The 16,004-nt window shown below is 45.1% G+C and overlaps 1 protein-coding gene across 2 annotated transcripts in view; it reads left to right on the top strand.

Annotated features, from left to right (window-relative positions):
• klf8 (Kruppel like factor 8) overlaps window positions 1-16,004 on the top strand; it is a 94,309-nt gene continuing 78,305 nt past the window's right edge. The window contains exon 1 of one of the 2 annotated variants that reach the window (XM_061740283.1): window positions 1-399. In XM_061740283.1, coding sequence (XP_061596267.1) covers window positions 373-399 — 27 coding nt within the window. In that variant the 5' untranslated portion in view covers window positions 1-372. The remainder of the gene's footprint in view (window positions 400-16,004) is intronic. The other variant, XM_061740282.1, reaches the window with a different exon arrangement.

Here is a 16,004-nt window from a genome sequence, read left to right as displayed (position 1 = left end):
AGGAAAAGGCAGAGAGAGAGAGCCCAGCCCTTGAATGCACGGCAACAACAAGCCGACACACAGAGAGGGAGAGACTAAGAGAGACCGGCCGTTTAGTTTTTTTTTATTTTGTGGAGGGGCGCGCAGGGACCCTTCGACGCTGCGGACATGAACTGAAACAGGCGCTCTGGAAGAGGCAGGGATCGTGTTCCAGTATCCCCCAACATTCAGTGTTTCAAGGTGGAAAAACGACCCTAACCCCCCACCTCCCCAGAAAAGCCCTCCTCTCTCCCTGACAGGTCTTATTCAGACAGTGCTACACCCAAAAGCCCCGACAGACCCCCTCCTGCTGCTGCTCCACCCCTCCGCCGCCGCACCGCTCCGGCAACCGAGATGCACACGGAGACCCGTCACAAGAAAGTAAGTGCAAGCGAGCGGGTGATGTGCCTGTACACAAGCAGCACTGACAGCGTGACATGTGCCCGACACGAATGCCAGTGAATTAGGACCTGCGTCAGGTGCAACGCCGCGCAAACAGCTGTTTATTTAGCAGTCAGGTGAAAGGATTGGTGACAGCGCTGCGAGCGCATCCCGCCGGGGCCGGGGCTCCTGGCTCCCCCACGGCCCACACGCATAGGCCCCGCGGTTGGTTCTCCCCCCTGCGTGGGGCTTTTTTTGTCCGTGCGCGACGGCAGGTCAGGTCCAGTTTTAAATCCTCGGTGATCTCAGAGAGGAGAGGAGGAAACGGAAGGCAGCAACTGCGGCTCGCAGGACACCATCTTAGCTTTTAAAGGGCCAGCAGCCCCTTTTCCAAAACGTAAACACACAACTGGGAGGCAGCCAGGTGACTCCAGTTACACACAGTCAGTGGCGTCAATTCAGTCGAAGCTAAGGTATGGCAAGGTTACGAGTCACAGAACTTAACTAGAGTATCAATCAACACGTCCAGCAAATACTCATCACAGAAGTCTGCTATGTAGCTTATCTGTGTGGTCAAGAAAATTGGAACTTTTTCAAATGCAGTCTCGCTCACTGCAAAAACTAAAAAAAAAGGAATATTTGTCTTATTTCTAGTTAAAATGTCTAATTTTTAGTCAAAAAAATCTCATTACACTTAAAACAAGTCATCACCAGAAAAATAACTTGTTATTTTACCATGTTCACCTGTTTTAAGTAAATTTTCACTTGAAATAAGTAGTAAAATCTGCCAGTGGGACAAGATTTATCTTCTCATTACAAGCAAAAAAATATTGTTCCACTGGCAGATTTTTCCACTTATTTTAAGGGAAAATCTACTTGAAACAGGTGAAAATGGTTTTTGAGTCTTGTCTTAGATGTAATGAGTTTTTTTTTTTTGACAAAAAATTTGACATTTTAACTAGAAATAAGATCAATATTCTTGTTAAGATTTTCAGTTTTTGCAGTGTATAATAACTAGTGAAATCGATCATGTTGTTCTGATTTGCATTTGTAGTTATTCTATATGTATTAAATAATAGAATAATCAATACAAAGAGACACAGAGTAATTCCATAAATGTATTTAAAAAACAAACATTTACATTTTCCCTTGAAGCCAAGGTGTGGTGGCTGCCATACCTTGCCATACTGAATTGACGCCCCTGAGGCAGCCAGGTGACTCCAGTTACACACAGTTACCCTTCTCCTCACCCGTGTCTACATGCCTACGAGTAATTCTATATGTAATATATACATCAAAAAAAGGTACACACTTGTTACAGAGAGCTGAAACCTGGCATCTCTGCACGTTCATATGTTTGCTGTTTGCTATGCAGGTATCATTAAAGATACTTTGGTGCACAGTGGGTCTGATGACTTATTTCCTTTTGGCCTATACGCCAAGGGACATTGGTCAGCTGTTCCTAAAAAATTGGCTATGCATACCAAAACAATTAGATGGCGAATAGAGAGAACCGTCCAAGAGGAAATGGTTTTCTTTGTCCCCCTTCAGTGTGTAGCACAAACACTGGTTCTGGCACGGAGCCAGCTCTGCCTTGGTGCCTTTTGGAAAACCCACCTACATCTGGGGTCTCAACGTGTGAAGGAATTTTGAAATTCCCTGGGTGCTGCAAGAAAGATGGAGAAAATAAATATATCCAGAATTGACCATAACTTGATAGGTATTGATCTCCAGAAGATAATTACATTGTTACGCATACATTGAGGATGCATGATTAGGAGAATGCAGTTGTAGAGCTGTACAGAGAGCGAGAGAAAGAGAGAGAAGCATGTTGGGTTGTTTTTTTGTAGCCTGGTAACAAGCGAGCTGATAGCATCTCATTAGCTCACCTGTGTTGCCAGGTAACGCAGGAGGACTCGGTAGACAACTCATAGCCGACAGGTCATGTGTCTGGATGGTGGAGATGCTCCTTCACAGTAACTGTCAACACGCTCTGCAGTCCCTCCTCCTTTCGGTCCTGCTGAGTGTTAGCAGTCTGTGTTTCTCCGTATGGTCTGAATGCCAGAAAGGTGCTGGGAGTCCGGGACATGCCCCTGCAGCCATGTCTCGGTGAAATACTTAGTTTTTGTGATGAATCCGTCCTAATCAGCGCTCGAGCCCTCCTGTTTGACATTGATGACAATTCAAAGAGAAGAAACCCTCTTTTTTACTCCTGCTCAGCATCCTTAACGTCTCTCCTTCAGTCAGCCGGGATTCGGGCATTGCTTGGGCTGTAAGAGCTCAGTCGGCGGATACCAAATGTAAACCGCACCCCCGTTGCCATGGTGACTCATCAAAACCTGTTGAAATGGGGCACAATTACCAGCATATATCCTTCAAGGAGGTTTGGATACTGTTTCAAAAGTTTTGATAGAAATCTGGAGATGTTGCAGAGATAAAAGAGAACATGTCCGGACCCACGGCAGCAAACCACCACCGGCGCGATGCCGCTCTAAAAAACAGGAAAAAAACAAGAGAGGAGACCACACACTTTTGCTCCCTAGTGCGGATTTATTTAGCACATCAATACATTGTAATGTTTCGAGCGCATCTTGCTCTTCTTCAGACTCACTTTTTTCCTGGATCTATGCTTTGAGACCAGCACCTGTTGAGCTATTGGATGTGCGCGACCTATTTTACCCTTTGCTCTGAAAAACAGAAAATACAATCCATGACGAAAAGTTTCTGCCCTTTTTATCCCGAGAACATTGTTGACTCACTGCAGAAAAGCCTGGAGGACTGTATGCTCTGCGTGCACGTGCAAGTTTATTGCTCGGCTCGTGATTGTTTGTGCTGTATTAAGGTTTAATGCATCAGTTAAATGAGCGTCCACAACTGAACGGCAGGCTGAAGTTGAACCTGGAAGTGTTGCGTCTGTCGTGGTTTGTATGTGTTCATGAGGTCGACGACACGCAGACCGATGTTGAGTCTTATCCACAGGAAGACGCTGCTGTCGGAAGCTGCTCAGAACTTTTTCCTTTTCTTGTCTTTGATTGCAGTTTATTAGTTGGTAGGTTTGCGTGTCAAGTGACTCATGCTGGTCATGATTGTTATCTCTGTGTGTAAATGCTCGGCTCCTAAAAGCATGACTTTCATCCTGTCGCAACAAACCTGATGCATCCTTCTTCTTTACAGCTCTGGTCATCTTAAGTCTGTTGATAGTTGTGGAAAATCTGAGCTGTTGTGGTAAATCATACCTGATCATCAGATGAACATGTGTCACGTCCATCTGTCAGACCCGCGTCCAACTTCCTGATTTAATTTAGTTTGGTTTCTAATTGCTGTCAGACGGCGGTTATGATAACGCTGCAGGTGTAACAACTGTCACGCAGCCTCGCTGTGTTTGAGAGATGTCCGTGGACTAAAACATGAAGATAACCGCCAGACAAGAACAAAGAGGGACCCAGGCAGGTCGGGGAGGTGAGTTCACATCATGTCTCAAAGCTGCAGCAGAAGTTGAGAGAATTGAACTCCTGTGTTTGGCTGTTGACTGAACTCTTGAAAGAAAAAGGAAGTGTCTAGTTTTCTCACTTCAATTTCTCTTGTAGGCATGTTTCATGGTGGCGTCTCCTCATCTGAGAACAAAAGCAGGAGTCTGTAGCATTGTGTTGTCTTCCTTTAAAGGGGACATGTTGAGAATTTCTGCCCTTTAGCACAATTATTGGTTGGTTTGATCATCAGCACCTGAAACCCTAATAGAACCAGAGGGGATAAGCAAACCAGTCCCACGTCTAAACAGCAGCGACCGTCGGAGGTGGTGCTGGTGGCTTCCTTAGCTCAGCAATTATTATTATTATTGATATTTTAATTGTCTTTATATTAATTGGCCTAGTTTGGAGCTTATTTCTATTTTTTAAAGCTGAATTGAATCAGACGCTTTGTTCAGCACTCTGTAACATCGTTTAGAAACATGCTGTACAAACATAGTTTATAATAATTGACATTTGCAGGGTGCATCCATGACATCACAGACCTCATGCCGCACTGGCTGCACCTCTGAATCGGTTGCACAAAGTAATGACATCACTTTTTAAAATGGCGGATTCACTGACTCCACCCCCTAAAACCGTCTGCTATGAGCATGAATGTAAAGATGTGGTTGGAGAAAGGAGCTCTGTTATTCCTCATACTTTGTTAAGACGTCCGGAGAAATTAAAAGAAAAAAGGCGTAACATGTTCCTTTTAACTTTGACCTATTTTTTTAAACCTTGCACTTCCTGCGCATGTGGATTAGTGACAGTGGCGAGTTAACTTTAGGGACTGTTTTGTAAAATCTGCATGAATAGCCAGAGTACTTTGGACTCCAGGGCAAACATGTGACCGCGCTGCTCCGTGGCAATCTTTCTGCAGAAAGTGGAAACCAGCAGATTTGCCTGCAGCCTTGTGACTGAAGCAAAACATTTTTTAAGCAGTTCAGAAGGAAGCTTTGAGCTGCGATGAGACGCGTGAAGTGTCGTACGAACACCCCCCTGCACAATTACATTCAGCCTCGACTGAATCCATCAGAGAGCAAGCGAGCGTCGTGACCTATGCCACACTTCGCTACCTCTGGCCCGTGCATGTGGATCTCATGCACTTCGGTTGCAGACACGGTCAACCTGCAGGAATCTGCATCCACATCAGCACAGAAGACGTGCTGCGCTAGAACGTTTCAGTCACACATTCTGAAGATGAAACACAATGAAAACAAAAGTTCAACGCAGGTCGTCATTCAGTTGTGGTGAACCCTGAACAAAGCTCAAGTTCCTTTATTTCATTTTACTCTTCAGAGGTGAGAAGCAATGCAACCAACAACTTTTGCTATGTAATGCAGCGGTCTTCCTCTGCTCGCTGCATTTTTCTTTCTCACGTTTATTGTTAAACAGACTACAAATGATGATTCTGACACCGTGAGCAGTGGAGGATGTCTTCCATATGACTTCAGGAGCGCCTGTTGCGTCAGCTTGTGTCTGGTGCTCCAGTGGCCAACTAATCAGAACCTGAAGACACAACAGGCGGGTTGAGTAAGACGGCCCACAGAGCAGAAAATGCTCCTACTTTCACTTTCACCTCTCACCTACATAACAGTTTTTGACGCGTGGGAGAAGAAATCAATTTCCCTCTATCACAGTTGAAGCAGTTTGTTAGTGGAATTGTGGGTAACTGGGGGCATTGCAGGGGTCCTGCTGAGGCATGAACGGGCTGCTCGGGGTCTCATGTGCTGCACGAAGGAATCAGTTCTGGCGTGGGGATGCGTGGTCGCTCCTGCGAAGGTCATCGGTACAGCAATACAAAGTCTGCTTCGATGTGTGTGTGTGTGTGTGTGTGTGTGTGTGTGTGTGTGTGTGTGTGTGTGTGTGTGTGTGTGTGTGTGTGTGTGTGTGTGTGTGTGTGTGTGTGTGTGTGTGTGTGTGTGTGTGTGTGTGTGTGTGTGTGTGTGTGTGGAGAGACGGAACTGATGCCACGCACGAGCCAATGATTAACTATGCTGAACAAAGTTTGAATGTTGAATGATGGTTGTTGTGCCGCCCACTCAAACATACTGTATATGATACTGTGAAAAAGAGTTTTAAGCACTTTAGTGATCTTCACTTGTCGTGGGAGGTTCATTAGTCTGGCCACTGTGGACTCAGATCATGTTATATGATCAGTTTTCATGGAAAATCTCTGCATGGGTTTCAAAGATGCTGGTCAGGTGGGTTTAACAGGAGTTGGAGAAAAGTTTCCACATTTCTTTTCCATCCATTTAGGTTGTTATTCCTTCTTTTAGGTCATACTGACACAAAAACACTTTTCCCAATATGGTCTTGTTAATTTTTTAAAAACTTTTCACAACAATTTCACAACCTGATTCTGTCCCTAGTCTTGGTCCTCTTGATTGGACCTCCAGACCAACACAAGACATCCACCGTGGAGTAGGTCGTAAATGACCATTGGCGGTTTTATGGTAAAATTCCATTGATCCCAGGTGTTTTCAGCAATTCTGGCTTCATGTTTTTGAAAAGCGGTCCTTGGATGCTCCTGAGGCACTGCATCAAGCCCACCCTTGCTACGATGGGATTGGTTTGGTATGTTCTGTACCGGTGGGGGTGGCTGTGGTGGTGAATGGGAGCATATGTTGGACGCAGCAGTTGCAGAATGGATGGATGTGGCTGGCCAGGAAACTAGACAACTCCTCCTAAAAGAAATCAAATATTCCATCACTTGAAACAAAAACAGATTTTAACAGCACCATTTCCTTTGTGCTGCTTTAAATCCACACTTTGGGACGATAACAGTTGATACCCAAAAACAATAAAGTTAGCAGCGCCTGCTGTTGCATCTCCACGCCGTTGTTGACACCGTTGTTAAGGTGTGTCTGTGTTATCTTTCTGTAATGGTCGTAAAACATCGGCCAGTAATGAGGGACAGACACAGGTGACCCAGTAATGTAAATCATGGCTGTGTCATCATTTCCAGATGTTGATGGCTTCCCTCATCTGTGTTAGGGTGCAACAGGAGAGCTTAAAAACTGAAATGGGGTTTGCAGCAGATCAAATATGTACCGGTTGAGGTAACCTGAGTCCGAACCTTTATTGGTTTCGACCTTTTCTTTATTTTAATGTTTGATTAAGCAGTTGAGTTTTGCAGGTCTGAGCAGACTTGTGGATTCAGGACTCGTTGAGGTAATTTAATGTTTATGTGGCCACGTGCTCGTTGCTCCTGAGGAACCTTTATGTGTACAGGTTGCACACTCTGGCATCCTTGCCGCTCTCACTGAGATGTCCATATTGAGGAGGAGCGTCTCCACCTGTGAAGTTTCTAAAATGTTGTGTGTGCTCGCAGTTTTGCGCTGTGCTCAGCGCTCGGGAGGACATAGTTGCTCGCAGCATCTCCAACCAGCCTTCACACCTCCCTTTCACCAGCACTGGACCATGTTCACTGCGCTTCATGAATTCAGAGTGGCAGGTCAGGTCCGGTCGCTCAAGGCGCATTTGGGACACATTTTGATGCGTGCAAGGACACGCCTCAGGTGCTGGGCACTTGTAGCTGCCTTTCTCAGGATATTAAAGCAGCACAATGTAACGTTCAGCTTTTGTTGAGTTTGGCGGCTCCTTTGGACAAAAGCGGTAGTGCTTTACCAGTAGTAAAACCAGTAGTGTGGAAGGGTTCCTACCATCCACCTCCAAGTTACATAGTGCCAGTGAAGGCGATACAGACCCCTCAGACCATGACAGAGGTGTCACCATCACAATGACTCTGGAAATATTATATTAAGGTGGAAAAGTTACATAGTGCTGCTTTAATACCAGGTCTCAATGTGGCCTTTTTTGGTTGAAAATGATCTGGTGCGAGGGGGCACGGTCGCGCAGCTGGTAGTGCAGCTGTCTCACAGGAAGAAGGTCCTGGGTTCAATTCCCGCCGGGGACGCTGTGGGCACTGAGTGCAAGTTCCCCCATGACTTCAGCGACCACACCCTGGGTGGGGTTGGTGAAAGGGCCTTTCTGTGTGGAGTTTGCATGTTCTCCCCGTGTTCCCTTGGGTAGCTAATGGGAGCTACCCTCACAAAAACATGCAACAGTCCTGGGCTATACATGCCCCCTCTGGCCAACCGGGACGCTAGATGGGATGGGGAGGATCCGGCCGGAATAACGTGATCCTTCCATGCGCTACGTCCGGCCAGAGAAACCCCACCCTGTCTGGTGAAAACAAGCGGCCTGCTCACTCCTCAGGTTAAGGAGGAGACCTGAGCTCAGTGCTGGGCCCTCCCGGGGTTGGTAGAGGGACTGTCACTTGGGTAGAGCACTGGGTGATGAAAATTGGGAAAAAAAATCGGCGATAAAAATATTTAAATTTCACATGTTTTTTTACATTGGTTACAATATAAAAATATAAAATCTAACACCCACTGACTTTTGGGTTTGAGTTAAGCAGGAATGCTTTTATTAGGCAACCAGTCTGGCACCGAGTGACCCTGCAGCAGGAGAAGGTATTAATCTGCCCTGATCAGCGTTGATCGGAGCATGACACCTGAATCCACTACCTGCCAGTGAGCTTCTGCACTCAGGCTGCAACAGTCTGCAAAGCTCGCGGTTCGTCCACAGAAACACCGGCTCTTAACTGCTCATATGGAGGCTCTGAAAATGAATGTGACGACTTTTTGACAAAGGAAGGAGGAAATGATCGCATTTTCTTGGCTGCATCCTCTTGTTTTAGAGGATTTGCGCGAATCCAACACCTGTATTTTTCAGATACTGAATGAGTTTTTGTTTCCATCCCCAGAAAGCGTTTGTCTGCAGCGGTGAATGTGACCCTGCTGCAACCGTCAAGGCAGTCCAGGAAAAACCCTAAATAAAGGGGAGATAATGGTTTGGGGCAAAGAATGTGCACTAAAAATACAACACCTGACTGCAAAGAAGAGGAAAATGTCCTGTCTTTTTTAAATAAATGGATTCCTTGAAATTATGCAAGTATCCAGGGGTACATTTGTAATTTAAAGACACCTGTGACCTGGAGATTAGGAGGCTCATGCTTCACTGGCTAAGCTGAGGTCGCTCTAATAAGCATCCTGGACGAGCTCTCCAGGTGACGGGGAGGTGTCTGAGCTCACCGGCTCACTGCACTTTTCCATTTTCTGTTTTATGCGATGCTCTTATTCAGAGTAATTTACAGTACGAGCAGCAGCACAATGAGGTCCGACTCCTCGATCACCAACGTTAAGAGCAGGAAAGAGGAGTGTCGAGTTTTCGCCTCAGTCTTCTCGTTGTCCCTCACTGACGCTTATTAAAATTAGTAGTGAGTGCGTGTACGCTTTCCTGCATCAGACGGTGAGAGGATAAATGGTTAGCCAGCTGGTGGTCTGGTTGTATTTGTCTGTGTGAGAGAACGACGACATAAATGAGACGGATGTATGAAGACATGATGTGAGGATGGAGCGGATGCATTAGCGCCATCACAAGGGTCACTGCTTGCAGGCGGCGTTTTACTCAGATCATTCAGTCACTGAATCACAGATTGAATGTGAAGCAGGTCTGAAGAACAGGAGGAAATGTCAGCAGAGTGGATTCCAGCACGGAGATGAGCAGAGCTGCACAGTCATGTGGGTTTTCTCAGGTTCTGCCATTCAGCGCAGACGAGGGAAAAGTTTGTTGTGTGCAGGAATCCTAATTCTACATTTATGTCAATAATCTAATTGCTGAACTTATTCTAAGTCAAACAACAGTCGGATTCATGTGTTTGAATAATGTCTCTTCTGTCACTGAGTGCCACGCCTGCTGTTCCCTCCACGATTTAGTGCAACGCCAAACATACGTTTGCTTATGTTGGTGATCATCATTACTTTTCATTGTGCTGAGAGAAAGCAGCCCTGGGATGCATCGGCGGGCCTCGGCGGGCTTGTCCCACACCCGCGGCGTCAACCTGGTAACTGTTGAGGCTGCTGTCAGCTTGGCTTTTGACTTTTTGCAGATGATATGGGCCTGTTGGTGAGCGTCTTCAGCTCTTATTGGAGCGGTGTGCATCCGAGCGTGGAATGGGGAGAATGAGAAGAGGTAACTCTAGGTCCGATACTGGGTCCTGGCGTGAAACACGTCCTCTCTGGGTCAGGAGGGAAGTACTACCTCCAGTGGAGAGTTCAAGTGTCACAGACTGTTGTTCGGGAGTGGGGGACGGATGGAGCCGGAGATTGATAGGCTGGTTGGTGCGGTATCTGCAGTGGGTCGAACTCTGTACTGGTCTGTGAAGACAGAGTTGAGGCCAAAGGCAAGATTCTGTTTCTGGTAGATCTTTGTTCCCCCTCACCTATGATCACAAATTGTGGCTCGTGACCAAAAGACCTGGAATGGGGAGTTTCCTCCGTCGGGTCGGTGGACTCTCCATGACAGATAAGGTCAGAAGGGATCAGATTACAGTTTGTCTTCCATGATGAAGGAAACCAACGGAGGTAATCTGGGCACCTGGATAAGATGCCTGTTGGACGCAGGCCTGTTAAGTTGATTGGACATATCTGACCTGGGAACGCCTTGGTGTCATCTGGGAAGAGTTGCAGGAGGCAATCCCCCCCTGTCCCCAGTAGCCCCTTCAGGCTCAGATCAAGGGGCAGCATCTGGATGGATGGATGGATGGATGGATGGATGGATGGATGGATGGATGGATGGATGGAGCTTTGGGGTGGAATATAACTGAGGTTATATTGACATAATATAATATGTAGAGTTAGGGTTAGGGTCATATTATGTTTTTGACATACAGCATGGACATGAGGACATTTAATGGCCGCTCAGGTATTATTTCCAACTTGATACCTTTCCTCAACTTCTCTAACTTAATTCCTTGGCATCAGAGATGTGAGCAGCACACGGATATGAGGACAGACGGGAGGAAGGAGACAAGTGGCTATCGCCTTACCTTTTTTTTAGGCAAGTGTTTATGAAGGATGATGTTTGGCACGGCATCATCGTCGTGCACTACGTGGTGATTTCCTTCAGATGATCTATAAAAGAGGCACAATTACTTTTTCTCATGAGCCGACATGTAATCTTTCGCCTCTATTTTCTGAGTAGATTTAACTCTACTCCAGCTCCCCTTCTGTGAGGGGCATCTTTTTTGACATCCGTCTTCAGTTCAATTAAATTGCGTAACCCCCCCTCCAGCATCTAAGGGTTGTGACTACCCAGATCTGAGATAAAGTGATGATTTGAAGTTGAGGGTTTTGATGATCAGTGGAGATGAGGATGAATTATTTAATCCGGTGCCCTACGAATCTGAGCGGCTCCGTGAGTGACATATACTCAGACTAAAGAAACCAAGTGTTGTCCTACGTCTGTACTAACAGCTACATGCTCCTAATGCCATAAAATATTAATTCAATGGTTCCTGTTCAGAACTACAAGACTCTGGTCTCAGATTTTGAAGAGTCTCGTACATGTGTACCAGATGGTTTTTGGCATGTGACATTTCCATCAGGCATCAGTAAACTGCATATTTTACAGACCAATTGTGGCATTACATCATCAGAAAGAATTGGGTGTGGCATCCAAATCCCATTCCGTCCCGGCCCACCCTTCAGGACCTCGACCTCATCACAGTGCAAATCTTTGGACCTGGCTGTCCTTTGCAGGCCTGCGAGTAGCCAGCTGACCTTCAGAGTCGGGTACCCCTCCCATGCCCCATTTGGACTTATAAAATTGATTCGTTTTGAGTGACCCACTGCAATGTCTAGCAATTCCTAGGAGGGGGTTTTGGAGGCCATGAGTGGTACCAGGGAGCTGTGGATTGGTGCTCGGGTAGAAATGCTGCTTGCTTGCTCTGCTGCAACCGTGCTGTGTCCCGAGGTGGGTTTTCTTGCCCTGGTTTCAGAGCAGTGCAGTGTGGGAAGTGAAGTTGGTGGTGTCACAGCCTCTATCTCTCTTTCTCTTTTTTTATTCCGTGTTTACTGGGCTGTCTTATTCAGGCTGTTCAGGCTGGCCTGCCTCAGGGCTTTAGGGCTATTTATAGAGACACAGCACTATTACTGTGGTGAAGGCAGCGGAGAGCACGGGAGGCTGGTTCTCTTCTCATGACACCAAAAATTCAAACTTGGGCACCATTATTACAGTCAATGGCAAAATATCCGATGCTTGCTTACTCGTACCACAGGAGGCTCGCAGGAGTCACCTGGTTCAAGCCCAAACGAGTCCAAGCTAGCTTCATGGAAATATCATTGGGATCACTCAGTATAGCTCAGAGTATTGATAGAAACCCCCTCTGGAGGTTCAGTTCCTAGATCCGTCATCCAGGTTTGGTTCAAGTCGTGATTTTACAGTGTTGCAGGAGGCACTGCAGCACAAGGATAAGAAACTTGCTGCAGCTCTGTCTGTAGCAGGCCACCCTCCTCCTCCTCCTCCTCCTCCTCCTCCTCCTCCTCCTCCTCCTCCTCCTCCTCCTCGTCCATCGTTTTCCCTACTTAGCCTCCACATTTACACCATCTGGAGGTGACGCTGTAATGAACAGAGTTTCCGCCAAGCAAAATGCTGCTTTCACTGACTGAATAATTAGTGTATTACAAGAGGATGCAATTTCAGTCATGTGACCTCCGGCAAAGGCGTTTTTGGCTTTGGGGGGGTTGGGATTACTTTCCTCTGTTGTTAGGCAGGGACTGATTAATCCATATATTTCCAGCTGAGGAGGAACCATCTTTTCCCACTGACACTGGAAGATGATGTTGCCATTCTCATCCACTGCTTTTGTGGGGAAATTTAAAAAAAAACTCGCTACCGGTTACCAGGTTGCTGTGGAAGGATCGGTCACCCGTCAGAAACAACTTCTCGTCTTCTTGACGCGTTCTTCTGGAAGTGACCTCCAGCACGTCTAACCCCAGTAACACATAGTTTGGTTCACTCTTAGAATATCATGGTTTGTTTTGCGTCCCCATTGGCCTTGCAACATAAGACACGACAGAAAGAATATGAAAGCAGCCACAACCTAATTGGACTGGTTATTTCATTCCTCTGAAAGTGGATCGAAACCAAGAACAACATCCGCTTTTCCTCTTTGAAGCAAATTTAGGAGGTTCAGTTACTTGGATGGCCACTGAAGGCTGGCTCTTAAAGAGTCTCAGTGGAACCTTTCAGCTGTGAACAAAGACATGGAGGAGCACAATCACTTCATCACACTTGGTTTCTGCACCTCCTGGTTGAAGGCTGCGATTCAGGGACAACAGGACACCAACTGGCCTGCCTCTAACTGGGTTGCAGCTCACCTGGCGGCCCATCAGTCCATCAGCCCAACATCTCCAGTTAAGCGACCTCCCCCATCCATGGACTGTTTCAGGAGCCTTTCAGGTTGACTAGCCGGACCACTAGCTACAGTATGGCTTAGGATGCTCGGCTGGATCGGCTATGCTGGAGCTCTACTAGTCCTCATTTCATCTTTAATGCCACTCGTTTCAGGTGTCGTTGCAGTAGTGGCGTCTGAAATGATTGACATGTCTGATACCTTGTCTCAGACATCAACTACATAGCTAACTTGGGGTAACTGAACTAAGGTGGGCAGGCGCAATCACGACTGAGTTGAACTACGGCTGGGCGATATGGACCAAAAGTCATATCTCGATATTTTCTAGCTAAATGGCGATACTCGATATATATCTCGATATTTTTCTGTGCCTTAATTGGGGTTTCCCCCAAAGCATTATAGCATAGCCCCTCTGTTAGCTTCATTTTTTTCTGAGGCAAACCCTTAAAAAAACAGTCAGTTTTAATACAATGCCTCGTGCCAAATGTCACACAGGTACCTTTATTAACAGAGGTCTGCACAATATCAAAATGTATAAAACAAATGAAATAAAAATAAACTTCCTGCATATATAGAATAAAAATGCTTCTTGAATAAAATAAAACAAATATCCCTTTCCTGCATAACAATTAAATTAAAATACACTGTGCAATTAATACAATGTAGACAGTAACAGGCAGACTTTTCCACTGAGGTTGACAGTTGTGCAAATAACAAAACATTTGTGCAAATCTCAAATAAAACATTCAAGTCAATTTGTCACAAAATAAGCTATATCAAAATCATTTAAAAAAAAATGTAAAAAAAAATAAATAAAAAAAAATAATTTAAATCGATATAAACGATATTGTCTCGTACCATATCGTGTTTGAAAATATATCGATATATATTAAAATCTCGATATATCGCCCAGCCCTAAGTTGAACCAACCGCACGAACCATCCGGTCCATCCATCACCGGCTTTGTGGGGGTCTGCTGGAGACAGTCCCACTTCTCTCCATCGGATGCAGTTTTTCTTCTCTTCATTGTGATTTAGTTACGTCTCTAAAAGCTGAATCTTGGCTGGTTTAACTCTGATTTCTTCCCAATAAACCAGCTGGCCCTTAACTTGGAAGCTGTGTGGATTTTACACGCATCCAAACTGTTTCTTGTCTTCTGTTTTCCTTCTCTCGCTTTCCAACTTCACCGGCTCCATCCATCATTGTCAGAAGCAGCACATCGGGTGCGAGGAAATATAGAAATTGAGATAAGTAAAAAAAAAAACAAAAGTGAAAAAAGACACCATAAGATTGTTTCCACACACGCACACACTTGCAGACACACACCCAAACAAGATCCTCAGAACAGCTTGGCGGCCCAGCGGCCATCTGTGTTGACTATACGTTGAAGCGACAGTTTAACTCAGTCTGCTGAATTGAGCTAATCTGTCGTCCTGGTATCTTTCATGAATCTGGCATCTTCTTCCTGTTACAGTCTGTTCACTGAAAACAAACTGCAAACCGAGGAACATCCTCTTTAACGAGCTTCTATCTCAGAGTCTGTGTGTGGTGAATGCTAAAGACGAATAGATACGTTAATAGATAGATAATATACGTAATGGATACTGGGGGGGTGTTCTCTGTGATTTGTTCTACGTAAACAGATGCAACATCGTCCCGACTGTATTTTCAGTGGTGAAGTCTGGAAACAAACGCTGCCAGTGTTTCACTGTTAAATATTTGCACAAATGATTAAAAATTTAGTCTTAAACTGCAAATATTTTTGATGTTAAAAAACCTATTATAACTATTACCTACCTATTATAAAATTAGCAGTACATTTTACAGATTTTTTTTCACAGTGTAACAATGTTTTGAAAGCATTTTTCCTTTTCATTTCATTATTTATTGATTGATTTTTGAGTGATGCTCAAGTCACCTCAGAAGTTCCAGTGTTATTTTGAAAAGAATAAGTAAACGTGAGGGAAAGTAGGAGCAGAAGCTTTCTTCAGAGGCTGAGCTGAGGCGTTTCAGTGGACCGTAAAATCCTCCGACTGTCGAGTTGTCTCCTGTCAGTGTTTTGAACCACGTAAAAAGAGAAACAATACATCTGAAAACACAAAAAAAGTAAAGTAAAGCATTTAATTTCAGCACTGAAATCTGTTTTCCCCATCAGTTTAAAGCAGCCAATAACATCCATATGGTTTTCAGTAAGTAAGTGCATTATACAGTTGTTAGGTGGCGTGTGTTGACTTTTCGTCTTTCCATTTGGATTTGAAGGTTTTACCTGGAAAGTAAAAATAATCAAAAGGAGGAACTTTAACTGAAATATTTGAAATGATTTAATCCAAAGTTAAAGTCCCTCTGCTGAGCCTGCTCAGTGCTGGCCTCTGCTGACGTTCATTGGTTGATTATATAACACAGTCTCATCTCATCAGTATACCTCTTAAAACGAAAAGGAAGTTTAGACTGAAATGTAATGGTCAAGAAAAATCATCTGTATATTTCAGCCATCCTCAAATCCATCCCAGTGCATGTCAACCTGACACACGCAGCAGACTCTTAAAGAAAGACTTTTGCAGCAGACAGTTCAAACTCAGACATAAACGTGCTTAAAACTGACCAAAAAAACAAAACAAAATGCAGGGCAGCTTGTGCATCTCTGTTCCTACGATATGAGCTCCGGTCACAGATGCTCGTGTTTAATGGGCCGGTGCTGTGCAGGATGACATGATTTTGAACGGCACCACACATTAGCACAGCTGGAGGGATGGGATTAACTTATCTCAGTCGTCCGGTGCATCTGTGTTTTTGACTTTCTGATAAAACTTTAAAAGCCTTATTGGGTTCAGTTC

This window comes from Cololabis saira, chromosome 14 (assembly GCF_033807715.1).
Source record: "Cololabis saira isolate AMF1-May2022 chromosome 14, fColSai1.1, whole genome shotgun sequence".
NCBI lineage: Eukaryota > Metazoa > Chordata > Actinopteri > Beloniformes > Belonidae > Cololabis > Cololabis saira.
The sequence above is the reverse complement of the archived record's forward strand: the minus strand, read 5'-3'. Positions and strand labels throughout refer to the sequence as shown.